Raw genomic sequence first — 25,496 nt, 5'->3', positions numbered from 1 at the left:
ATGACCGAGACATGTCTCCGATCAATAACCAATAGCGGAACCTGGATACTCATATTGGTTCCTACATATTCTACGAAGATCTTTATCGGTCAAACCGCATAACGATATACGTTGTTCCCTTTGTCATCGGTATGTTACTTGCCCGAGATTTGATCGTCGATATCTCAATATCTAGTTCAATCTCGTTACTGCAAGTCTCTTTACTCATTCCGTAATGTTACATCCCATAACTAACTCATTAGCTACATTGCTTGCAAGGCTTATAGTGGTGTACATTACCGAGAGGGCCCAGAGATACCTCTCCGACAATTGGAGTGACAAATCCTAATCTTGATCCATGCCAACTCAACAAACACCATCGGAGACACCTGTAGAGCACCTTTATAATCACCCAGTTACGTTGTGACGTTTGGTAGCACACAAAGTGTTCTTCCGGTATTCGGGAGTTGCATGATCTCATAGTCATAGGAATATGTATAGTTATGGAGAAAGCAATAGCAACAAACTAAATGATCATCGTGCTAAGCTAACGGATGGTTCAAGTCAATCACATCATTCTCTAATGATGAGATCCAGTTAATCAAATGACAACTCATGTCTATGGTTAGGAAACATAACCATCATTGATTCAACGAGCTAGTCAAGTAGAGGCAAACTAGTGACACTCTGTTTGTCTATGCATTCACACATGTACTAAGTTTCCAGTTAATACAATTCTAGCATGAATAATAAACATTTATCATGCTATAAGGAAATATAAATAACAACTTTATTATTGCCTCTAGGGCATATTTCCTTCAGTGTGGTCTTCCTACCCTCCCTCTCACGGTTTTCGGAGATGAGCCAATTCGTAGGGCTCATGCGATCTACGCCTTTGACTGGACTCTATAGGGGTTTGACCAGGGTGAACTCCTTTTGGTTTGTGTTATGGTAGGCCATGGTGACATGCCAGACCAAGTTTGAGCACATGCCTTCACAAGATTTCCTCTCATCAGCGCTCAGTGTGCAACCAACACTGTAGGTGTGGAACATTCCCGGGGGACTGTCATGTTTGTGAGGTAACTGGTAGATAGAGAGAGATAGAAAAATTGAGGGCATCAAAAATAAGACCCATTATAATATTAAAATGGCGGTAAATAGAGAGAGATAGAAAAATTGAGGGCGTAAAAAATAAGACGCATGAAACTAGTCAGAGAAAATCAGCGAGAAAGAATCAAAGAATGGAAAGAAATACTATTCGAATAGTAACTATAAATGCAATGGAAATCATTTTGAAACTATTTTTGCATTAAAAATAGGCTTGCAGAAAAATCTTCAAAACATAAGCCAAATACATGCAGGAAGCACTCGGCTTATATCTCATGTAAGCCGAGAGCATTCACAGGGCACACGACTTATAGGCTGCTCCATGACGGCGCCGTCAAACACCTTCATTTTAGACACGCGGCGGATATCTTTGTCGGGTTCCTGCTGTAAGCAAAGTGTTTTTTTCGTGTAGAAGCCATGTGCCACGCATAAGCCGAGTGCTTTTTCGCGTAGAAGCCGTGTGCTGCATGTAAGCCGAGGGCTTTTTGAGACCACTCGGCTTACATGACACTATAGGCCAAGTGTCGTTTGTTTGCCGAGTGTGATTCATTTGGCACTCGGCTTAGAGAATCATAAGCCTAGTGGCCGCAAAATAGCTCATAGCTTATATAGACTAGCACACGGCAAAACGTGATTTTCCTATAGGTGTTGGTTGGGTTAAAAAGAGGCAACTGCGTTTACCCTAGCGAGGAGCTCGGTGTGGGCTATGAATGTCATTGACGAATTAGGCTGCGAGTATCTGCGCCCACGGATCTCCGCTCAGCGACTTAAAGACCCTACGGCGGCCTGCGGCATCACCACCCATGGCTCCCCTCGCTCTCCGGCCACCGGCTCATGGTTGGCCTGCTCCTTCACAAGCCCAGACGTCGCCCTCGTTGGCATGGCCGCAGCTCGGTGACGCTACTCTACGGGTGGGAGGTTCCACTACTCCGGATGCGTTGAAGCAAGCACCTCTCTGCTCAGTTCACGCGGCGACTGTTTGGCTCGCGGGGGCGCAATCCGATGCTTCTTGCAAGGCCGTGGCAATGGCACTTGCGTCTGTGATAGGCGCGAGCATAGCGGATGTCAGGGTGGTCCGTCATTTTGTGGACAATGTTGCTGCCGATCATACAGTCTCTCGTGATTCTTCCCCGCCCAAGCAAGCGCCTCTGTCGACCGTGTTGGTGGTTGATTCTACTGCGAATGAAGCTCTCTACATTTGCTCTTCGGCTAGGCCTGTGCTACCCTCGTCGTCTTCATCTGCATCTTGCCCTCCAGGATTTGAGGCCTCTCCCTTGATGAGCTCCGCTATGCAGACTCTGCCCTTCATCACCGACGCTTGCCGCACACCATGCAGCATTGCAGCTAAGGATGACTGCTACCCTACAGCTGATATGGTTGTGGTGTCCCGTCACCACTTTGCCGAGCCTGCCCCGGCCGTGGGGCATGCCGCGGTGCTCCTAGGCTTTGGCTCTGCAAGTGGGGACGCGGCACGCGCCGTCGAATCGCTGCTTGTGCTTGCCCCTCCTTTGGCCACTGATGGGCACGGCCGGAGACCGGCGGGTTAGACGCCTCCCCTGATGCCCAGTGGTCCGTTGCAGCGCACACCATCGTCGGTGCAGCTGCGCAGGGCTGTCGTTGCTGCTGGTGGTGCGGTGGGCTTGCAGTGCCTCGCACCACTTTTCAAAGAGCGCCAGGACGCCATCCTGCCCTCCCCTACCCCAACACCTGTTAGGGCGCCAATGGCTCGTCGGAAAACAATGGCTGGGATCAACATCTCCAAGATCGGTGGAGGCTTCTCCATCAGCAAACGTGGGCTGCAGGCCGCCCAAAGGCGCCTCCGGCGGCCAGGGAGGCTAAGCTGCTAGTGTGCCACACCTTAGGCATTTTCGAGGATGGGGAAGACATCACTAACACCATGATGGATGCCTTCGCGGAGCAATTCAAGGAGTAGCTGCCACCTGACGTGATCGTGGCCATGCGAGGGCTGTTTAAACTCGACAACGACAGCGCGACGGATGTTGAGGAGGCCCTCATTGCGCATGGAGGAGGAGGTGCTCTCGATCTGGAGACGAGCGACGCCGGCACCGCGGCTCAGCAGGCGGCCACCTGACTGCTCGTTGGCTCTGTCCAGCTGGGATTCTTAGTCTCAATATGTTAGTACAAAATCATGAACTGCTAGGTGTTTGGTCCATGTGAAAGGGCGCTCTGTGTGTTTGGAGTAGTCTGTATGTTGGCCTGTGGCCATGTATCCTTAGTGGGCTACGTTCCGTTTCCTCTGGATGGCAATGTTCTGTTGTATGTGCAACTTTCAAACCTTGCTGGTTGTTCTCTGTGCGCCCCAAACATGTTCATGCCCCTGTTGCCGCTGCTTCGGCCACCTCCACCATGTGGCCAGGCTACAAGGTGCTCCTGGTTTTAATATGATAGAACAACCGATTAATTTCCTGAGCTGGAACGTGAGGGGTCTCAACTGCCCAGATCGACGCTCCACTATCAATGCCACGATCGCCTCCTCGTCCTGTCATGTCATTTGCCTCCAAGAGACAAAGCTCCAGCATGCCAATTAGTTCACGGCAACCTTCCTGGGCGGGCATAGGTTGCATAGCTTCGCGCAGAGACCAGCAACTGGTACCAGGGGTGGCATCTTGATGCTTTGGGATGATCTGCTTGTTGATGTTTCCTGCATTAACTTCACTACGTACTGCCTTTCCGCCATGGTCCGGGTGAGAGGGACCGACGTCCTCTTCAAGATCACTTCCGTCTACGGCCCCACGGATTACTCCTGCAAAGATGCTTTCTTTGCCGAGCTACTGGCAGAGAAGCCGCCACCTGGGACGGCGTGGCTTGCCACCGGAGATTTCAACCAAATATACCGGGCTAGAGATAAAAACAAGAGGAATGTAACCGCAGTAGGATCAATCGTTTTAGGGCAACACTTCAGAGTTGTGAGCTCAAAGAAATTCACCTCCAAAACCGGAGATTTACGTGGAGCAATGAGAGGGTAAACCCTACCTTGTGCAAACTAGACTCGTTCTTTTGCAACGCCGGGTGGGACACAACCTTCAACACCCATGTCCTTAATGCGCTTTCCTCCTCCCTCTCCGACCACTGTCCACTACTTCTTGCCGACAACAAGGGACCAAGAAGGCCTTGGGTCTTTAAATTTGAAAAAATTTGGGCATCCATACCCGGTTTCAACTCGGTGGTCCAAAAGGCATGGAACGAGAGGGCAGAACACACTGAGCCATACCAAAATCCTACATCACAAGGTCAAGAAGACGGCTCTCCACCTCTCCAAGTGGAGTAGGGGCCTTTTCTCAAAGGCTAAAATTCACCTTCAGGCAGCGCTTTTGGTGATTCTACGCCTTGACATTACCCAAGAGGATAGGCTTCTCTCCACCGAAGAACTCGAGCTCTGAGCTAGGCTCAAGAGAAGGGTCATCTCATTGGGTGCGCTCGAAAGATCTCGCAAGAAACAATGTGCAAGAATTTTCAATCTCAAAGAAGGGGACGCCAATACCAAGTTCTTCCATCGTCGTGTTAATGCAAGGAGAAGAAAAAACCATATACATAGAATCAAGAACGAGCTTGGTTCGGTCACCGAGCATGACACCAAAGAGAAGCTAATCCAAGACCAATTTTCAAATGTCATGAGCAGAGGCCCTAAAAGCCGCAAAGATTTCAATTGGGAGGAGCTAAATTTCGAACCTCTCGATCTGCATGGCCTTGACTCCCCTATGTCTGAGAGTGAGGTTCTCGAAGCGATCAACGACATGCCAAGTGACAAGGCTCCGGGGCCGGATGGTTTCACAGGCCTCTTCTTCAAGAAGTGTTGGGACATTATCAAGCACGACCTCATGAGGGTTATCACGCGCTTTGACTCCCTACACACTCCAAACCTCCAGTGGCTAAACTCTGCAAACGTGGTGCTCCTGCCTAAGAAGGAAGGGGCGGAGGGGATCGCTGATTATAGGCCCATCAGTCTCATCCACACAATCGCAAAAATTATCGCGAAGGTGCTCTCCATGAGGCTCGGCCCACACATGACAAACCTCGTCTCCAACGCCCAAAGTGCCTTCATCAAAACAAGAAGTATCCACGACAACTTTTTGTATGTTCGCAATCTCACTCGGCGCCTCCACAAGAGGGGGACACCTTCCCTCCTTTTCAAGCTTGATATTCGCCAGGCCTTCGACTCTGTTAAGTAGGAGTATTTGCTTGATCTTCTCCAACGGCGAGGCTTCCCAAGTAAATTCTGGGACTGGATCACGGCCCTCCTTAGCTCTTCATCCTCGAGGATCATTCTCAATTGTATTGTCGGGTGTCCCATCAAGCATGGGAAAGGTCTTCGGCAGGTAGATCCCATCTCCCCGTTTCTCTTCATCATCGCCATTGATCCGCTCCAAAGAATTCTAGATGTAGCTACGAGAAAGGGGCTCCTCCATAAAATCCGGGGTAGGGGAGCCGTGATGAGGACCTCTCTGTACGCGGATGACGCAGCCGTCTTCTTGGCCCCGATCAAAAAGGATGTGGACAACCTTGCAAGCATTTTGAGGGGTTTCGGAGAGGTTACGGGCCTTTGCACCAATGCACCAATTTCCAGAAGAGTTCTATGGTGCCCATTCGCTGCAACCATCTTGATTTGGGCCGCCTGACCCAAAGTTTGTCGGCAACACGAGCTTCGTTCCCCTTGTGATACTTGGGGCTGCCCCTCTCCGTTTGGAAGCTCAAGTTGATGGACCTCCAATTTCTCGTGGACAAAGTTGCGAGAAAGTTATCAACTTATGATGGTCAAAACATCACCACCATCGGGCGAACGACCCTTGTCAAGTTCGTGATCACATCCCAAGTGGTCTACCTCGCCACCCCGCTGGTCATTCCACCAACCATCCTTCTCAATGTGAACAAGCTCGAGAGAGCTTTCTTATGGTCTGGTTCGGACAAGACGACGGGGGCAAAATGCAAGGTGAATTGGGAGATTGTTTGCCGGCCTCTTGAGTATGGGGGGCTTGGGGTTCTCAACATTGACAAGTTCAGTCGGGCTCTCAGGTTGCGGTGGTCGTGGTATGAATGGAAGGAGGCCACCAAGATGTGGGTGGGGATGGGAAACCCATGCGACGAGGAGGACCTCAACTTTTTCTATGCTTCCACCACCATCATCATTGGTAACGGCGCGAAGACCCCTTTCTGAGACTCTCCTTGGCTCCTTGGGCGCAAGCCTAAGGACATTTCTCCGCTCATCTATGCAGCCTCCAAGAGAAAAAAAAATTGGAAGGTGTGGGAGGCGCTCAAGCACAATGCGTGGATCCTCAAGATCAAACCCCCCACCATTGTTTCTGTTGAGCATGTCACACAGTTCTTCGCTCTTTGGATGCTCCTCCTTGAGGTCCATCTCGACGATCTCATCGAGGACGACATCCTTTGGAAACATATGGCAAGTGGGCAATACTCGGCGGCCTCCGCATACAAGGCGCAATACCTAGGGATGGTCCTCTCAAGTCTCACCCATGGATAAGATGGTTTGGAAGGTTTGGGCATCTTCAAAAATCAAATTCTTTGCTTGGTTGACGCTCCAAGATAGAATTTGGACCGCCGATAGGTTGGCAAAGTGTGGGTGGCCAAATTGTGATCTTTGCCCTTTTTGCAAGAGGGTGCAAGAATGCGGACCTCACCTCTTCTACAAATGCTGCTATACTCGAAGGCTCTGGTCATTGGTCATCGAGAAATTCCTCATTCTCGGGCTAGACACTTCTGCTTGGTTCTTCTTTGACTCGGTTAAAGATTGGTGGGCGAGTACTTGCGCCGACGGCACGCCAAACCGACAAGCCAAGGCGTCCCTCACCATGCTCGTGTCATGAACAATTTGGAACGAGCGTAACGCAAGAGTTTTCAAACATAAGAGCGCTCCACCGACAATCTTGCTCTCCTCCATCTCTACTGAGGCCAACCTTTGGATCGTCGCCGGTGCAAAAAAGCTAGGGTCTTTAATTTTGCGAGAATAATCCGCATGCCGTGTAATTGGATGACTTGTAACAAACTCTTTTCTCTCTTATTTAATGGATGAGGCAAAGCTTTTTGCCTCCGTTTCAAAAAAAAAAAAGCTCCCTGAACGATCCCGAACGATTCGCGTGCAGGCCACCTGAAGCGTCCAACACCCAACGCTTCCACTTCTTTGCTGCAAGAACATCGGAGGGGTCATTGCTCTCTAGCCCAAGCGCAGGATTCGAGCTCCCCCCAAGCAATCCCCGGCCGGCATCGTCTTCCTCCGCTCCTCCGTTGTACGGTTTGCTCTGCTTGCCTCCTCTTTCAGTTAAGGAATCGCTGCCCTCTGGTTGCTGTTCTGACCGCGCGCGGCTTGGGGTTGGGTGGGGGGAGGGTCTGGGGTTTTTGGTTGTTTTGGGGGGCGTTTCGGCGGTCCAATCTCCGGCGGCCGGCGGCCGGCGGCTGTTTCCTTTTGTTCCCGTGGGTCGGTTGCCGGATTCGTGCCTTTCTTCCTCTCATTTCCCCTCCCTTGGCTCCACCGGCTACTGCCGCCACCGTTGTGCCTTTCTTCCCCCTCCTCCTCCTTTCTATCTTCTCCCCTGCCCCTCATTCAAACGCGCTTGCGGGGCTGGGTGGCCCGTGCGGAGAGCAGCAGCAGTCACACGCTCACACTGACAGGGGAGGAGGAGATCGATCGAGTTTGCCGTCGATGGGAGTTTCCTTTTGTTCTGGTAGGATCATTTTACTGACCTTGTCTTTCATACCGGAGGGTTTTGTAGTTTGTAGGTCTAAAAATCGACTGGTTTATTGAGGTCAGAAGTACGAAATCACGTCAGTTAATATTGGGCTCTGGACGCTAGCTAGGTTTGGTGTACTAGTTGTTACCGAGGTCTGCACACTTTCGAGCAAAAAAAAATTGTGATGATGTTATCCTCCGTTTGCTCGCTGGATTTGCTGTGCATTTTGATGATAATCCACTTGATGTTTCCTAAGGTTGAGATGGTTGGATTAGGCTGAGCTTTTCCTTCCTGTTCCTGGTGGTTTTTATTTTCTGAAGGACCTAAAAAGGATTTATTTTCTGAAATCATTTAAAATTGCAGTTCAGATATTCCTGAAATCAATTATTTTCTGAAGCCATTCATCAATTAATTTCAGAAATTAAACACCCCGATACATTGAGTATTTTTTGTTCTCTTCTTCAGCATTGATCCTACTAACTACAAAATGCAGAAGCATGAAATCGGGCATGATAGCTCGCCGGGCACCCAGTCCCTGTCAACCATCATCAGTCATAACAGATCTGTGCGTCTTAGATTTCTCAAAGAATTCAATGAGTTGAAGTACGGGAGTGTCACTGAAGATTACAAGGCAATCAATCGAAAGAGGCATGAACTTATCAGCACCCTTGAAAAGCTGCAACTTGTACCTATCAAGTTGCCCTATGCCAGTGTAGCTCTCAAGTCATCAAATGTGACATTACATGATGAAGCACAAAGTGGGAACAATATTAGTTCTGATAATATTATAGAATTGGATCTGTACAATGTTGGAGATGATACCCATGCTACCATGGACAATACTGGGGCTCAGAAAACTGTTTGCTTACTTGATTCTGATGATGAGGACACGGTTCAATCCTTTGTAGATGGAAATTTATCTGATTCTAAGCAAAATACTGATTTTATCCAAGAATGCATGCTGGCTGAGCAGCCTTGCCAATACCAGGACATCAGTTTTGAAGCTCAACTTGTAGTTGAGCCAGGAAAGGACAGCATGGACATTGACAATGAGGTGCATTCAACTCATCGTATCTACTGTTTCTTAATGCATCTAATATAATGCGCAATTCTGCATTTTTTAACTGCATGAATAAGAGAGGCGGGAAATAGAGATTATTCATTCCCATGCTCGCAAATAGCTTATGTGATCTTTAAACCCATAGGTCACCTTTTTATGCACAATTGTCTCATTATTTATTTTGTCTAAACTGCTTAACAGTATCAAGTTTGTCTAAACTTATGCTGGCATGATAAATTGCATTGTGCTGAATTTACTTATTACTGACTAGCTTCCATCTATATTTCAAGCCCAAGGAAATTGCTTTATTTGATGGCCATAGTACTTCAGAGCCACAACTGATCAAGCAAGGACAGAATGACATAAACATTTACGCCGAGGTCTGCTTCGATATTAACTCTGGAAATGTTAGTCAATATTGCTGTATTTTTCCTATATAGTTTGATTAGAGAACTACTGGTAATCACTGAGTATGTTCATATTTATGCCTAGATGCTAATCAGTATCATATTCTCAATAACATCAAAAGTCCTTCCCCAAGGACTGCATGTCCTAGTAAGATATTGTTATATTGCACTTGATTCAACTCAAGTTACTCAATGATGTCCCTGAAGTAAATTTCTGATATGTGCTTTTTACAGGAATATGTTTTAAATTTTTTGAATATCCCGCTTTTGCTCTGTTTAGTTACAAACAAATTTGATTTTTGTTTCATAACTTTTTTCCAGAAGATATGCCTACTCAGTTTCAAAAAAATGAAAACTGATTGATTTAGTTCAGATATGACTATATGAGAGATACTATTGTTTTTTAATCTCAATATCTGGATTGGTAAATGGAATTGTTTCTCCCTGTCATGTTCACTATCTTGCATTTTAACAGAGTCGTGACAAGGAGAGAGAAACAGGGGAAGGAGAAGGTGAGGATGTCCAAAGTAAACAACACATGGAGAACAACAATATATCTGTTGCAGATTCTTGTGAAATATCTTGTGAGGTCATACAAAGTAATTCAACGGCAAATGGACATTATAATCACTATGATAACAATGACAATCCAGTTGATGACCTGGATGACCTTTGGAACGAAATGTCTGTTGCATTGGCATGTTCAAAGGTATCTGTTTAATAAACTCATTGCAATTGTCTCTAGATATATTCTCTTCTATGTTTCTTATATCAGGTTAGATTTCAATGTTTCATGATCTCAGGGCCTTGCTTACTTGATAATGGGTTTCATATCTGCACTGATGGAATGGTTCTCAGCAAGTATGCCACATAGAAAATAGTATTTGTAGTACATGCCTATAGTTAAAGTACCATTTCTCTATCTACTTGGTGTATATTTGTCAAAAAGAAAAGGAAAATGTGATTGTTGTCTTCCACATGATGCTTGAGGCCAGTTATGTGACACATTTTGCATTTTATTACTTGAAGGTCTAGAGCAGGAGCACATGATCTTACTGGTTGTTTTGAAACAGCTAGTTTTGCATTTTCCTCTGGTCCTTTTTGGTTCTCACACATATACTTTAATGCTTTACCATCATCATACTACTGTTTTCTTAATTTTACCCCTTGACGCATTTGCTTTGTTCTTTTGTCTACCATTACTTCCTTCTTGATGAATCTGACCAACATACTTAATCTAACCAGACCATTGGAAGCGATCACAGTATTGTTCCGTCGGAGAAGAACAATTCTGAAGTAGTGGATGATTGTCATCACGACTTCCTGATGAAAGATGATTTGGGCATTGTATGTCGTGTTTGTGGTTTGATCCAGCAACGTATCGAGAATATTTTTGAGATAAACTGGAAAAAGGTACGGAGTTTCTGATCCAAATTAGTCCAATTTATTTTCTTGAATACTCTGAAGATAATTATTAAAAGATTCAAATAACATTAACTGGTAAATAGTGTCCTGTCAATCAACTCATTGATTGGTTCTGTATGTTATCGTTTATAAACTTTCTTCATCGGTTATTTGTCATTAATGATTGATAGATCAAACAAATGCCCTGTACGAACACCCATTGCATGTGTTTTAGCTTTTAACAAATGTCAATCAAGTCATTGATTAGTTCTTTTTGAATGAGGATTTTACTGGGATATAGTTCAAATAAACCAAGTAAATCCTATACCAACCCCAAATGTTAAGATGTAGATTTTGAGAAAAAGCAATTCACTTCTGTTTCCATATTGGCGGAGCCACATCTCTCATTTCCTCTTTGTTGCATCAGCGTAAGCAATCCCACAGAACTTATACGCCAGAACCCAGAAACTACAATGAGCTGGAGGCAACTACCAGTCCTTCAGGAAATATTCTTCAAGTTGTCCCTAGTGCTCTCTCAATCCACTCTCAGCATTCAGAACAGATGAAACCTCACCAAGTGGAAGGCTTTAATTTCTTGGTCAAGAACCTGGCAGATGAGAACAACCCTGGAGGTTGTATTCTAGCACATGCACCAGGTTCTGGAAAGACTTTTATGCTAATTAGCTTTGTTCAAAGCTTCCTGGCCAGATACCCTGCAGGAAGGCCATTGATTATCCTTCCAAAGGGCATTCTGGCAACATGGAGAACAGAATTTGTCCATTGGCAAATTAAGGACATGCCCATACCCTTGTTGGACTTCTATTCCTCCAAAGCTAATACCCGGTCTGAACAACTCAAGGTTTTGAACTTGTGGGAAGAAAAGAGAAGCATATTGCTGCTAGGGTATCATCAATTTGCATGCATAGTATCTGATAGGAATACTTATAAAATAGAAGCTGTCATGTGCCGAGATAAGTTGTTGAAGGTCCCAAGCCTTGTCATTCTAGATGAAGGCCACACTCCGAGAAATGAGCAAACTGACTTACTCACTGCACTTGGAAGTATAAGAACTCCTAGAAAAGTGGTTCTCTCAGGAACCTTGTTTCAGAATCATGTAAGAGAGGTTTTCAACATTCTGAACCTTGTGCGGCCAAAATTCCTGAAGATGGAGAAACCTCGTGCAATAGTGAAGCGCATACTAAGCAAGGTTGACATGTTGGGGAAGAGTGCACGGTCAAAGTACACTTCAGATAAGTACTTCTATGATGTAGTTGAAGGAAACCTTAAAAAGGATGCAGATGATAAAATGAGAGTAATGATCATCCAGAATCTACGCGAGCTAACCGCAAATGTGCTGCACTATTATAAAGGTGAGCTTTTGGAGGAACTACCCGGACTTGTGGACTTCACCGTTTTTCTGAATATGAGTACCGAGCAGGAAAATATCCTTAGGAGTTTGGTAAGACTAGATAATTTTAGCAGGAAAACAGCATGCAGCGCTGTTTATCTTCATCCGTGCTTAAAGAATATTCAAAACGTTGAAGGGAAAAATCGAGATATTGCTGTTCAGAAGATTGATTCCATCATAAAAAGTGGAATTGATATCAAGGTTGGGGCAAAGGCAAAGTTTATATACAATTTGTTGTGTCTTTCAGAAGCTGCAGGAGAGAAGGTACTCGTGTTCAGCCGGTATCTGAACCCTCTGGTTTTCTTGGAAATGCTGCTCATAAGAATGAAAGGATGGAAACCAGAGGTGCACATGTTTAAATTAAATGGTAAATCAACACAAGAGCAGCGAGACAAGGCGGTTGAGAGATTCAACCACTCAGCGGATGCTAAAGTTTTGTTTGGTTCCATCAAGGCATGCGGCGAGGGCATCTCCCTTGTTGGCGCATCACGCGTTGTCATTCTGGAGGTCCAGGAAAATCCTTCTGTGACGCGACAGGCAATTGGACGGGCATTCAGACCAGGGCAGTCCCGAATGGTGCATTGCTACCGCCTTGTTGCCGCCGACTCCCCAGAAGAGGAGGATCACATGACAGCCTCCGGAAAAGAATGGAAGTCCAAGATGTGGTTCGAATGGAACGAGCTTTGCAGCAGTGATGATTTTGAGCTTGCCGCTGTGGATATTTCAGAGAGCGGGGACAGGTTTCTCGAACACGAGGCACTGCGACAAGATGTCAAATCTCTCTACAGAAGGTATGTATGAATCTGATTAACCATGAGTACGAATCTGTTTAAACCTTTTTCTTTTTCTGCTAGGAGGTTGAATGCATCAATGAATACGCCCATATACTTGGTTTTGTTTGCAGGTGAACAACGGAGGCAATCGCTGACCAGTGAGAAAGAAAGAGGAAGAATAATCTAGGTAGGAACTGAAGTGGCTTCTTTGCAGTATTTTGTCTGATCATCTGAAGTGTGGTAGTATGAGAGATATAACAAGCATTTGCACTCTCAAATGTTAAAAGTGTCTATTTGTTGGCATTTTCTGTCTCCATTAAAATGATGATAAATTTCACGAGTCGTGGTAATGTGGTACTGCTAATGACTATTCCAATGCAAGTGATCTAGGTTTCAGTTCAACTTTTGCTGTCATGTGAGTCGAACCAATTGTGTGATGTTGTCTGTCCGCTGAACAAGTTTTCAACTGTATAAGAATTGTTACTCTTAACCTTACTGTCACGAGCCATTGTCTATGTTTCGGCTGCCTGAATCTGATGATTCTATGTCTGTCTTTGTCCATGGACAAAATCTGAACATCACGCGGTGTCATGATGCATTTGTCAACACTGTCTCCTTATCAGGTTCAGAAAACCTGGTCTTTTTTTCTTGTTCCAGCTTGTAAATGGCAGCAGGTCTTCAGAAGTTCAGGAGAGTGATACGTACGGAGGGCAGAACCATGATACGTCTGCATTGCTAAGGGCTAAACAAAACTTGGAGTTATTTGTAAGTTCCCTAGAAATTATCCAACGGCTCTCCTTCATCTTCCTCCTCCCAGCAGTCTTCCCCATCTCCTTCTCCGTCCCTTCATCTCCTCTGCCGACGACGCCAAGCCTCCGCCACACCGTCTTGAGCTCGGACACCGTCTATAAAAAAAGCCCCCCTAAATTACTTGTCGCAGAAATGTTTGTATATAGAACTAAACATACGTCTAAATACATTCATCTCTGTGACAAGTAATTCCGGACGGAGCGAGTACTAGTAGATAGCAAACGCGAAAAAAACTTGTATTGTACTGGTATTGATCAAGAAACTGGTGTCTGTTTGGATCAACAAATCATCAATATCCTGAATCCATTCGTCAATGAAGTACACCAATCTGTGCTGGCTAGCAAAAAAATACCAATCTACTATCTCTACAGCAAGCTACACCCCCATCTCATATACAGTTATACAACCTACTTCATTTACCACACCAATTGTATACTTGTATGATATACGTATATACTTGCTTCAGATTTACCGTGTACTACCATGCATGTTCTGCTTGCTTCTTCATGCATACCGGCGGCGGCGCCGGCCGGCCGGCCCAGGCTTCTGGCACGCCGCCCCCTGCGTTATTCAGTGCCATGCTGTGCGTCCAGGTGGTCGACAGCTCAAGTGACGAAGTCGTGCAGCAGCTGCGACGACGACGAGGCGAACCGCTGCCGGTCGTCGCCGCCGTTGAGGAAGTCGAAGTCGCCGGGGTTGCCGTACAGCAGGCCCTGCTGCTCGGGCGGCACGTGGCCGGCGTTGTTGTTGTTGTTGTTGCAGTGCTGCAGGCCCAGCGTCAGCGACACGCTGCCGCCGAGGTCGCCCATGCTGCCGCCGTACGTCACGAACCTGGCGTCGTCGCCACCGTGGTGCGCGAACGCGTCCTGCAGGAGGCTGCCGCCGCCCGGCCCGTGGTGGTTCAGGCTGGGGCCTGCTGGCGCGTACGTCGTGCCCATGTCGCCGCCGCCGAGGCTGGACAGCGGGCCGGCGTCCATGCTGCCCACCGGCTCCGACTTGTAGGCGTTGAGCAGCTGGCTCGCGCCGGCGTGCGTCGACGTGCTCTGGAACTCGTCCCGGTCCTGGTCCTCCGAGCATGCCGCCTCGTCGACCTTACCGTGCTTGTTGCCGGCCTTCTCCGACGACGAGTTGGTGGAGTCCATCTCCGCGCCGAACTCCTCCTTGTACATCTCCTCCACCATGGGCTTCCATAGGCGGACGCGCGCGTTGATGAACCAGTTCGACACCTGCCCCCGGGACAAGCCGGCCTGCCTCGCCAGCATCACCTTCTCCGAGTCTTTCGGGTACCTGCATCGATCATGGCGGATCAGTGAGCGAGCACAGAGGAGTAGAGTGACCAGCTGCATGGGCGGCGCGGTGGGTAGCTAGCTTACGGGTGGAGGAAGTGCTCGAAGAGCCAGGCGCGGAGGACGGAGACGGCGGACTCCGGGAGGCCGCGCTGGGGCCGCCACGCGTGCTGCGGCTGCTGCATCATGCCGAACTGCTGCATGGCGCGCTGCTGCCGGAGGTGCTGGTCGATGTACCGCAGCCGGGACAGGCCCCCCGCGCCGGAGCCGTCCTGAGGCTCGCCGAGGCTACGCCGCGCCGACTGCACCTGCGCGCCGATTGCGTCCCGCAGCGACCGGAAGTGCCGGGAGATCGTCTGCAGGGCCAGCGCCGTGTAAGGCTTCGCCGCGCCGGAGCCGGCCACCGCGTCGAACGACGACACCACCATCTGCATCTGCTGGTGGTAGTGCCTGTACCGCCTATCCACCTGGTCCAGCATGGCCATCAGCGCCGTCACCTTGTTCTGGAGGTCCTGCCTCTCCGCCGGCGACAGCTCGGCGGCGGAGCTCCCCTCGTTCTCCTCGCCCTTGTCGCCCTCGACCTTGCCGCACTCGCCGTTGCCAGCCGAGTCGTCCTTCCTGTCCCCCTTCCTCTTGATCGCGTCCCGGACACTGACCACCTCGTCCAGCAGCTCGCGCGCCGCCTTCAGGAACCTCGAGTTCTGCACGTACACGTTCACCTGCGCGTTCCTGCTCGCCGCCATCGCCATCGCCGACTGGTTCGGACTCATCAAGGTGGGGAAAGCGGCCGCAGCCATGCCACCCGGACGGCCGTACTGGTAGAGGGACACCGACACCTGCGAGCCGAGGCTGAGCGACAGGCCGCCCTGGTGACTACGCTGCCCGGCCGACGCGCCGCCGTCTCCCATGAGCATCTGCGTCTGCAGGCCGCCGAGCTCGGAGCCGTCCCTCGAGCTCATGAACGCGGCCGGCTCGTCGTCTCGGCCATCGCCGCCGCCGCCGTGGTGCGCTATGTGGCTCTGCTGCACGATGGACGCCGGGAGCGGGATCAGGCCGCCGGTCGACGAGTCCGGGTATTGGTTGGACATGGGGTAGTGGTGGTGGAATGACATGTCTCCGCCGCCTCCGCCGCCGCCGGCGAGGCCCCTCTGATCGTTTGAAGTGGAGAAGAACGTGGCCATCCGATCTTCTTCAGACGCAAATGCAGTCGTCTATCATCAGAAGGGTACCACTGTCGACGCGTGGGAAGGTTTAAGTTTTGTCTTCAGTGTCGAACTGAAGAAATAGAGGATTGGAAACTGTCAGTAAATCCTGCTCAGAATTGTCAGAAGGCAATTTCATCTTGCTCCTAAATTCAAATTACAGTCGCAAATAGCAAGATTTGGAGCAAAGGAAAGATGGTAAAAACATGGTGCGCAAGTGCAACTGTGCATCGACACACTGTAGTGAATTAGGCAGAAGTATGACATGAGTGGACTAGTCAAGAATAACTGCAAATTCATTCAGAAAATTACAATAGGAGTGAAAGAATTCTACTGCAAGCGAAGTAAATCAAAAGGATAGAATGGATCCAACAGGATTGAAAGCATCTATATATCTACCTGGAGGATAAACTTCAGATCACTGTACTTCCCGAACACACAATCCCTCAATCTTCTTTCTGAAGTACCTGCATACAAAAAGAAACCGAAGCCTTTCCACTCAGCTGATGAAACCAGCATATAATTTCAGGAAAACACCAGTCCAAATCAGTGGTACCTATCAAGGGGGAAAAAGGCCTAACTAGACATGACTTGGAGAAAACTAAGAACACACAAAAATATCAGTTACTACTAGTTACTACTACCACTTGGCAATTCAGAGACCAAACTTGCTAAGAATCAGCTAAAAAGAGCAGCAATTTTTCCAGTTGGTATGGTGATGCACCCGCCAACCACAAGTAGGTAACCAGGAACAGAGACCTCAACAAGCAAGAAGCCAGAACCACACCAAGAATCCATACAGAAACCAAAACACCTAACCGAAACCTGCTGCTCACTGAATCATCTACAGATTCATGGACGCAAAGGGCAAGGCAAGCTTGCTAAGATAAGCCTGTATCTACACATACCTCTGCAAGAACTGGCTTTGAGGCCAAGCAAGAGCTTCTTCTTGGCTGCTATCTGTTCAGAGTTTTTCTGACAGAAGACCGGCCGGGGACAGAGGGCCGATCCTCCCGGGGATTCTAAAGAGGGGATTAGCAGCGAGGGTGTGGGCTTAAAATAACCAAGAACACTCGTGGGATTGTATCTTGCTGCTTTTGGTGTTCGTCCCTTCTCTTTTGGTTGTTGTAGCTCCTCCTGCCTCCTTCCCTGAGCAATAATATACTCCGGGGCTGCTTGCGCCAATGAGGAGGGCCTGCCTAACACTATCCTCCCGCAAATCCTAAAGAAACCCCACCACCATATCTAGCTAACACCAGATATGCATGATGATGAGATAACTAATGCCCCACAGACCCTTTATTTTTCCGTTTGGTGGCAGCACTTGCTTTTGAAATTGGACATGTGGTAGTGATGTGCAAGGACGAGTGTTTCCGTGGTCCCCCTACAACCATGAATTTGTCCCCTCAACCCCCTCGCACGTTGCTTTTGCGGGTCGTCTCGCCTGAAGCGGCGGGCCAGCCCGAAAGGCGCAGGATTCGGCGGAAATCCGGTGAACAGTCGGGGTGCAGATTGTGATGAAATGTGTATAGTACTCCCTCCGGTCCTTTTTACTCTGCATATTAGGTTTGTCTGAAGTCAATCTCATTCCAACTTTGACCCAATTTATGTAAAAAATTGTTACATTTACATAACAAACACCAACATCATTAGATTCATCTCGGAATATATTTTCATATTATATTTATTAGATATTATAGATGCTGATATTTCCTAATATATTTGGGTCAAACTTAGCTAAGTTTGACTTTCGGCAAATCCAATGTGCAGAGTAAAAAGGACCGGAGGAAGTATTGTCTCTGTTGCTCGGCTCGAATAGATCGATATAGTGTGCACGTATCAAGTTTGTGATTATTCGTAGTTTTGAGAGAATATCTAGGAGATATGCAAATCAAATCATCAAAATAATTTTACTAATTTGTGAGGTTTGATTCATTTCATGCTATCAGAAGATACTTTTCAAAGAAAAACAGAAGATACTTTTGAATGTCACCATCATGCCTTTATTATCAGGAAACATAGGTCACATCCCATTTAATTTATTTTCCTCCATCTATTTTTATTTTGTGAAAACCCAGAATTCTAATCACCACAGGCCGGGGAATCAAACTAGAGAGTCTTCAATGCATGGCAACATTATTCAGTGTGGTGGTGACAGTGATCTTCATAGGTTCGAGTGAGCTGTTGCCAGCGGCTTTATTTCCTCCGAAGTTCAAATGATTTAATGTGGTATTTTGTCCAATTATAGGGTCTTGGGTTTTCTCATTCTCCTATGAGGCTACAACCTTTACAAGATATGACATCATAGTTCAGTAGAGATCAACCACTACTACCATATATTCATTCAGATGCATGCTTGGCATGGACTAATTTTAGAGGCCGGCCCGTAATTGATAGGTACAAATGTGAAGCTCACAATCCTTATTTCTGAAGAAACACAGGCGTAATCATTCCTAACAGCACTCATGTTGACACATATATAAAGGAAGGGAAATGTGAAGCTCACAATCCTTAATTTCCAAGAAACGCAGGTCATGTCGCGATTAGTTATAGACGACGAAGATCCCGTCAGGCGATTTACATCAATCGCCACCTACAGGCCACAGCTAGCTAACAGATCTGTCGGCCTGCCGGCCGGCCCCGGGAACGAAGAAGCTTCAGAGTTCAGACCCGCCGGTGCCACCCAACCCAACGGCCATTGTAGTAGCTAGCAGGCTCCCTTCACTGCTACGTGTCTCTCCTCTGAAAGACCGAGACCTCACCAAATTTGTCCAAGGCCTTTAACAATTAACCAATTGCTGGTAGCTAATTAACTACTAGCTGTCTGGCGATCGTCCTCGGCTTGACCCACCCTTGCTTATCTCAAATTGTTAATCAGGCTATAGGTGACCTCAGTTCTGTCAGTCCGTCACCGGATCGAATTAGGCGGATCGCGCGCGGTGTCGCCGCGCGATTCGCCGACGGGTTGTCCGATTGTGCGGAGGACGGGGTGACCGGCGGAAGTTTCCAATGATTGATTAATCCGAGGGGGTGTGGGAGTGCGGGATAATAGAGAACAAACTCCCAGCACTTCCGTGGACTGCTGATGAGCAGTGCGTTGAAAGGCCATTTTGTTGACAGCTATATAGTATAAGTGCAGTGGACACGTACTTCTACTTCTTATTAAAGCTGCAAGTGCAGAGGGGAATTTCGCAAGCTAGGAGGAATAGAAAATCCTACTAAGAAACAAGGGCGAGGACAGGGGCACGTACGCACACATTATCCTATATAGTATAAGTGCAGTGGCAGGCTCTGAATGGATTGTATATCGAGCAATTGACAGTGAGAGGAAAATCGGGGGAGTAGCGACAAGGGTTGATCTTTACAAGGACAAGGAAACTGTATTCTCGATCGATCGTGGTCGTGGCGGCCATAGAAAACGGGCACTGCTTTTGTACTGTGTTTCGGGTTAGAGAAAACGTGTATAATCTCAATTGACTTTCCCTTCTCGTATCCTTCTCCAACTCCTGTAACTCTTTCCTTGTATGCCAAGGCAGGCTTGCCCCGATCTCAATATATACGACCCGCTCCTCATCGAGGGAGTTCAAGGGATCGCTCATTATCTTTCATGGTAATCAGAGCCGCCTCTTCTTATACATCTAGCCACAAACCAAAACCCTAGAAAACCACATACCCCACAAATCAAAACCCAGAAACCGCATCCTATCGTCTCCATGGCTTCCTCTGCCGGCGTCGCCCTCAACCTCGGTTCGTCGCCATCGGAGAAGCTCGCACGAGGAAACTTTATCCTCTGGAAGACTCAGGTGCTACCAGCCCTGCGAGGAGCGCAGGTGACCGGACTCCTCGACAACACAGATGCTGCTCCGCCCAGGATGGTGGAAGTCACAAAGCTGACAAGACCACGGCCCTAGAGCCGAATCCGCTGTACGGGCCCTGGATCGCCAAAGACCAGCAGGTCCTGTACTATCTCCTCAATTCCATGTCGCCAGAAATCCTTGCGCAGGTCGTCGGGAAGGACTCCACCTTCGAGCTCTGGACGACGGTGACAAACCTCTTCGCCTCACAGTCACAATCCCGGATTACCAATCTGAGGATCGCCATCACCAACACCAAGAAGGGCAGCATGTCAAGCTCGGCGTACATGGCGAAGATGAAAAGCCTCGGGGATGAACTAGCTGCTGCCGGTCGTCCCGTCTCTGATCCGGAGATGGTGGACTACATCTTGGCCGGGCTGGACCGCGACTACGACTCCGTGGTGGCGGCGATCGGCGCTGTCAAGAATACCATCACCGCTGATGATCTCTTTGCCCAAATCTCTGCCTTTGATCAAAGGATGGAGATGCTAGGTGATTCTTCTTCAGGCGGATTTCACACATCTGCCAACGCGGTCTACAGAGGCCACGGACAGTCCCGCGGCAGATCCCGTGGGCGAGGAGGACGAGGGCGTGGCCGTGGTGACCGCGGTGACGGCCAACCCCCTTCCTCCAACGGTGGCAATGGCTTCAGAGGGCGTCCTCGACAACAGCAACAGCAACACCAGGTGCGTGACCAGCAGCATGATTATCCTGAGTGCCAAATATGCTACAAGCATCATCCAGGAGGTGCACGGGTCTGCTGGTGGCGCTATGAGGAGAACGAGTTCTCCAGAAGAAAAGGAGGTACATCACAGGTGAACTTGACAAGTTGACGATGCGGGAGAAGTATAATGGAGACGACCAAATTCGCACGGCAAGCGGTTCTGGTATGGATATCACACACATTGGTAGTTCAATTGTTGAAAACCCTGTGAAAAATTTACATCTGACAAATGTCTTGCATATTCCTCAAACATCAAAAAATCTTATTTCCGTTCATCGATTCACTCTTGATAACAATGTCCTTATAGAGTTCTATCCTTATTTTTTCTTGGTTAAGGACTTGAGAACAAGGAGAATCATTCTTAGAGGACGGTGCGTGGGAGGCCTCTACCCACTCATATCATCATCATCATCTTCATGGTCCAATAAACAAGCAAATATTGTCACCAAGCTTTCATCCTCAAGGTGGCATAGTCGCTTGGGTCATCCATCTTCAGTCATAGTTAAATATGTTCTTAGCAAAAATAAACTCGCTTAGGCTGGTCACAATGGGCAAGAACATAGTCTAGTAACTTACACACTTCCCTAGACTATGTTACTACCTCCACAGTGGGTAGGAACATCTATGTAGTGTCATGCAACAATGTATTTATTAGGTTATAGACTCATTGTTTCTTGGAGTGTGTGATGTTCCGGTAACTTAGCTAGTTACCACAAGCACCTCTCTCTTCATTAAATATTGACACATAAGCAAAGTTGTATTGCAGTGTGTGATGTTACTCCTAAGTTCCTCCCCATTGTGACCAGCCTTATAAGCCTAGTGTTGAGTCAGTTTGTGATCCGTGTCAACAAGCAAAAAGTCATCAATTACCTTACCCTATTTCTACTAGTGCGTCTACTGCCCCACTACAACTTATCTTTTCAGATGTATGGGGGCCAGCTCCTACTTCAGTTGGTAGATTTTCCTATTATGTAAGCTTTATTGATGACTATAGTAAATTTACTTGGATTTATTTACTGAAGAAAAGATCTGATGTATTCCAAGTTTTTATTAATTTCCAAAATCTTGTTAAACGCAAACTGAACTCCAAGATCATTGCTATGCAAAGTGACTGGGGTGGTGAGTATGAAAAGTTGAACTCTTTCTTCCAAAAACTTGGCATATCCCATCATGTCTCTTGTCCTCATGCTCACCAACAAAACGGGTCTGCCGAAAGAAAGCACCGTCACATAGTTGATATGGGACTTGCGTTATTAGCAAATGCGTCCATGCCACTCAAATTTTGGGATGAAGCCTTTTTAACTGCCACATATCTTATCAACTTGCTTTCAAGCAAAGTCATCAAATTTGAAACACCCATTACACGACTCCTACGTGTCACACCTAACTACACATCTCTTCGCATCTTTGGTTGTGCATGTTGGCCCAATCTTTGACCCTACAACACACGTAAGCTCGCTTTCTGCTCGAAAAAATGTGTCTTCTTAGGTTATAGCCCCATGCATAAAGGGGTCAAATGCCTTGATGTTCCTGTCGTGGTTCTAAGTCTGATAGTAGAGTGAGGGGTAGGTATGGAGAGGCAAGGTCCTAGCTATGGAGAGGTTGTAACACAAGAGATGTACGAGTTCAGGCCCTTCTCGGAGGAAGTAAAAGCCCTACGTCTCGGAGCCCGGAGGCGGTCGAGTGGATTATGCGTATATGAATTACAGGATGCCGAACCCTTCTGCCTGTGGAGGGGGGTGGCTTATATAGAGTGCGCCAGGACCCCAGCCAGCCCACGTAATGAAGGGTTTAAGGTGTATTTAGTCCGGGGCGTTACTGGTAACGTCCCACATAAAGTGTCTTAACTATCATAAAGTCTACTTAACTACAGGCCGTTGCAGTACAGAGTGCCTTTTGTGTTGGGGAACGTAGCAGAAATTCAAAATTTTTCCTACGTATCACCAAGATCTATCTATGGAGAGACCAGCAACGAGTAGAAAGAGAGTGCATCTACATACCCTTGTAGATCGCTAAGCGGAAGCGTTCAAGTGAACGGGGTTGATGGAGTCGTACTCGTCGTGATTCAGATCACCGATGATCCTAGTGCCGAACGGACGACACCTCCGCGTTCAACACACGTACAGCTCGACGATGTCTCCCACGCCTTGATCCAGCAAGGAGAGAGGGAGAGGTTGAGGAAGACTCCATCCAGCAGCAGCACAACGGCGTGGTGGTGATGGAGGAGCGTGGCAATCCTGCAGGGCTTCGCCAAGCACCTACGGGAGAGGAGGAGGTGTCACGGGAGGGAGGGAGGCGCCAAGGGCTCAGGTATGGATGCCCTCCCTCCCCTCCACTATATATAGGGGCAGGGGAGAGGGGGGAGGCGCAGCCTTGCCCCTTCCTCCAAGGAAGGGGTGCGGCTAAGAAGGGGGGAGGAGCCCATCCTCCCCAAGGCACCTCGGAGGTGCCTTCCCCTTTTAGGACTCTCCCCTTTTTCCTATATCTTGGCGCATGGGCCTCTAGGGGCTGGTGCCCTTGGCCCATGTAGGCCAAGGCGCACCCCCTACAGCCCATGTGGCCCCCCGGGGCAGGTGGCCCCACCCGGTGGGCCCCCGGGACCCTTCCGGTGGTCCCGGTACAATACCGATGACCCCGAAACTTGTCCCGATGGCCGAAACAGGACTTCCTATATATAAATCTTTACCTCCGGACCATTCTGGAACTCCTCGTGACGTCCGGGATCTCATCCGGGACTCCGAACAACATTCGGTAACCACATACAAGCTTCCTTTATAACCCTACCATCATCGAACCTTAAGTGTGTAGACCCTACGGGTTCGGGAGACATGCAGACATGACCGAGATGTTCTCCGGTCAATAACCAACAGTGGGATCTGGATACCCATGTTGGCTCCCACATGTTCCACGATGATCTCATCGGATGAACCACGATGTCAAGGACTCAATCGATCACGTATACAATTCCCTTTGTCTAGCGGTATGGTACTTGCCCGAGATTCGATCGTCGGTATACCGATACCTTGTTCAATCTCGTTACCGGCAAGTCTCTTTACTCGTTTCGTAACACATCATCCCGTGATCAACCCCTTGGTCACATTGTGCACATTATGATGATGTCCTACCGAGTGGGCCCAGAGATACCTCTCCGTTTACACGGAGTGACAAAATCCCAATCTCGATTCGTGCCAACCCAACAGACACTTTCAGAGATACCCGTAGTGTACCTTTATAGCCACCCAGTTACGTTGTGACGTTTGGCACATCCAAAGCACTCCTACGGTATCCGGGAGTTGCACAATCTCATGGTCTAAGGAAATGATACTTGACATTAGAAAAGCTTTAGCATACGAACTACATGATCTTGTGCTAGGCTTAGGATTGGGTCTTGTCCATCACATCATTCTCCTAATGATGTGATCCTGTTATCAACGACATCCAATGTCCATGGTCAGGAAACCGTAACCATCTATTGATTAACGAGCTAGTCAACTAGAGGCTTACTAGGGACATGGTGTTGTCTATGTATCCACACATGTATCTGAGTTTCCTGTCAATACAATTCTAGCATGGATAATAAACGATTATCATGAACAAGGAAATATAATAATAATCAATTTATTATTGCCTCTAGGGCATATTTCCAACAGTCTCCCACTTGCACTAGAGTCAATAATCTAGTTCACATCGATATGTGATTAACACTCAAGGTCACATCCCCATGTGACTAACACCCAAAGAGTTTACTAGAGTCAATAATCTAGTTCACATTTACCATGTGATTAACACTCGATGAGTTCTGGGTTTGATCATGTTATGCTTGTGAGAGAGGTTATAGTCAACGGGTCTGAACCTTTCAGATCCGTGTGTGCTTTACAAATCTCTATGTCATCTCCTAGATGCAGCTACCACGTTCTATTTGGAGCTATTCCAAATAACTGTTCTACTTGGAGTATTCTAAATTGTTGCTCCATTATACGTATCCGGTATCTCTACTCAGAGCTATCCGAATAGGTGTTAAGCTTGCATCGACGTAACCCTTTACGACGAACTCTTTTACCACCTTAGTCCACTAGTTACTAAGGATAACTTTGACCGCTGTCATGTGATCCATTCTTGGATCACTCTTGTACCCCTTGACTGACTCATGGTAAAGCACACTTCAGGTGCGGTACACAGCATAGCATACTGTAGAGCCTATGTCTTAAGCATAGGGGACGACCTTCGTTCCTTTCTCTCTATTCTGCCATGGTCGAGCTTTAAGTCTTAACTTCATACCTTACAACTCAGGCAAGAACTCCTTCTTTGACTGATCCATCTTGAACACCTTCAAGATCACGTCAAGGCATGTGCTCATTTGAAAGTACTATTAAGCGTTTTGATCTATCCTTATAGATCTTGATGCTCAATGTTCAAGTAGCTTAATCCAGGTTTTCCATTGAAAACACTTTCCAAATAACCCTATATGCTTTCCAGAAATTCTACGTCATTTCTGATCATTAATATGTCAACAACATATACTCATCAGAAATTCTATAGTGCTCCCACTCACTTCTTTGGAAATACAAGTTTCTCATAAACTTGGTATACACCCAAAATCTTTGATCATCATCAAAGCATACATTCCAACTCCGAGATGCTCACTCCAGTCCTCAGAAGGATTGCTGGAGCTTTGCATACTTATTAGCATATTTCAGGATAGACAAAACCTTCCGGTTGTATCACATACAACCTTTCCTCAAGAATCGTCGAGGAAACAATGTTTTGACATCCTATCTGCA

The 25,496-nt window shown here is 47.6% G+C and overlaps 2 protein-coding genes across 2 annotated transcripts; one reads left to right on the top strand and one right to left on the bottom strand.

Moving 5' to 3' along the window:
* The first annotated feature begins 5,803 nt into the window (after nt 1-5,803).
* Nucleotides 5,804-13,318, top strand: LOC123083698 (protein CHROMATIN REMODELING 35). The gene is made up of 9 exons (XM_044505656.1): nt 5,804-6,233; nt 6,318-6,510; nt 7,203-7,346; nt 8,253-8,841; nt 9,138-9,227; nt 9,730-9,963; nt 10,500-10,667; nt 11,086-12,857; nt 12,971-13,318. The coding sequence occupies exons 1-9, from the start codon at nt 5,804-5,806 to the stop codon at nt 12,972-12,974; spliced, it is 3,624 nt and encodes a 1,207-aa protein (XP_044361591.1). The 3' UTR covers nt 12,975-13,318.
* Nucleotides 13,319-13,866: 548 nt separating this feature from the next.
* LOC123084823 (BEL1-like homeodomain protein 7) lies at nt 13,867-17,378 on the bottom strand. The gene is made up of 4 exons (XM_044506330.1): nt 17,046-17,378; nt 16,540-16,604; nt 15,023-16,214; nt 13,867-14,936 (listed from the first exon to the last, which is right to left on the bottom strand). Exons 3-4 carry the CDS (start codon nt 16,114-16,116, stop codon nt 14,255-14,257), a joined length of 1,776 nt encoding a protein of 591 aa, XP_044362265.1. The 5' UTR covers nt 16,117-16,214; nt 16,540-16,604; nt 17,046-17,378; the 3' UTR covers nt 13,867-14,254.
* Between the last annotated feature and the right edge of the window lie 8,118 nt (nt 17,379-25,496).

This window comes from Triticum aestivum, chromosome 4A (genome assembly GCF_018294505.1).
Source record: "Triticum aestivum cultivar Chinese Spring chromosome 4A, IWGSC CS RefSeq v2.1, whole genome shotgun sequence".
NCBI classification, from domain to species: domain Eukaryota; kingdom Viridiplantae; phylum Streptophyta; class Magnoliopsida; order Poales; family Poaceae; genus Triticum; species Triticum aestivum.
Note: the sequence above shows the minus strand (reverse complement) of the source record. Positions and strands in the feature narration are given on the sequence as shown.

Excerpts from the sequence above, each read along its gene's own strand:
- LOC123083698 (XM_044505656.1), top strand. The coding sequence starts at position 5,804 with ATGGACCTCCAATTTCTCGTGGACAAAGTTGCGAGAAAGTTATCAACT. Across the intron at positions 9,228-9,729 it reads ACATAAACATTTACGCCGAG|AGTCGTGACAAGGAGAGAGA; the intron begins GTCTGCTTCGAT and ends GCATTTTAACAG. Across the intron at positions 9,964-10,499 it reads TTGCATTGGCATGTTCAAAG|ACCATTGGAAGCGATCACAG; the intron begins GTATCTGTTTAA and ends TAATCTAACCAG.
- LOC123084823 (XM_044506330.1), bottom strand. The coding sequence starts at position 16,116 with ATGGCCACGTTCTTCTCCACTTCAAACGATCAGAGGGGCCTCGCCGGC. Across the intron at positions 14,937-15,022 it reads TTCGAGCACTTCCTCCACCC|GTACCCGAAAGACTCGGAGA; the intron begins GTAAGCTAGCTA and ends TGATCGATGCAG.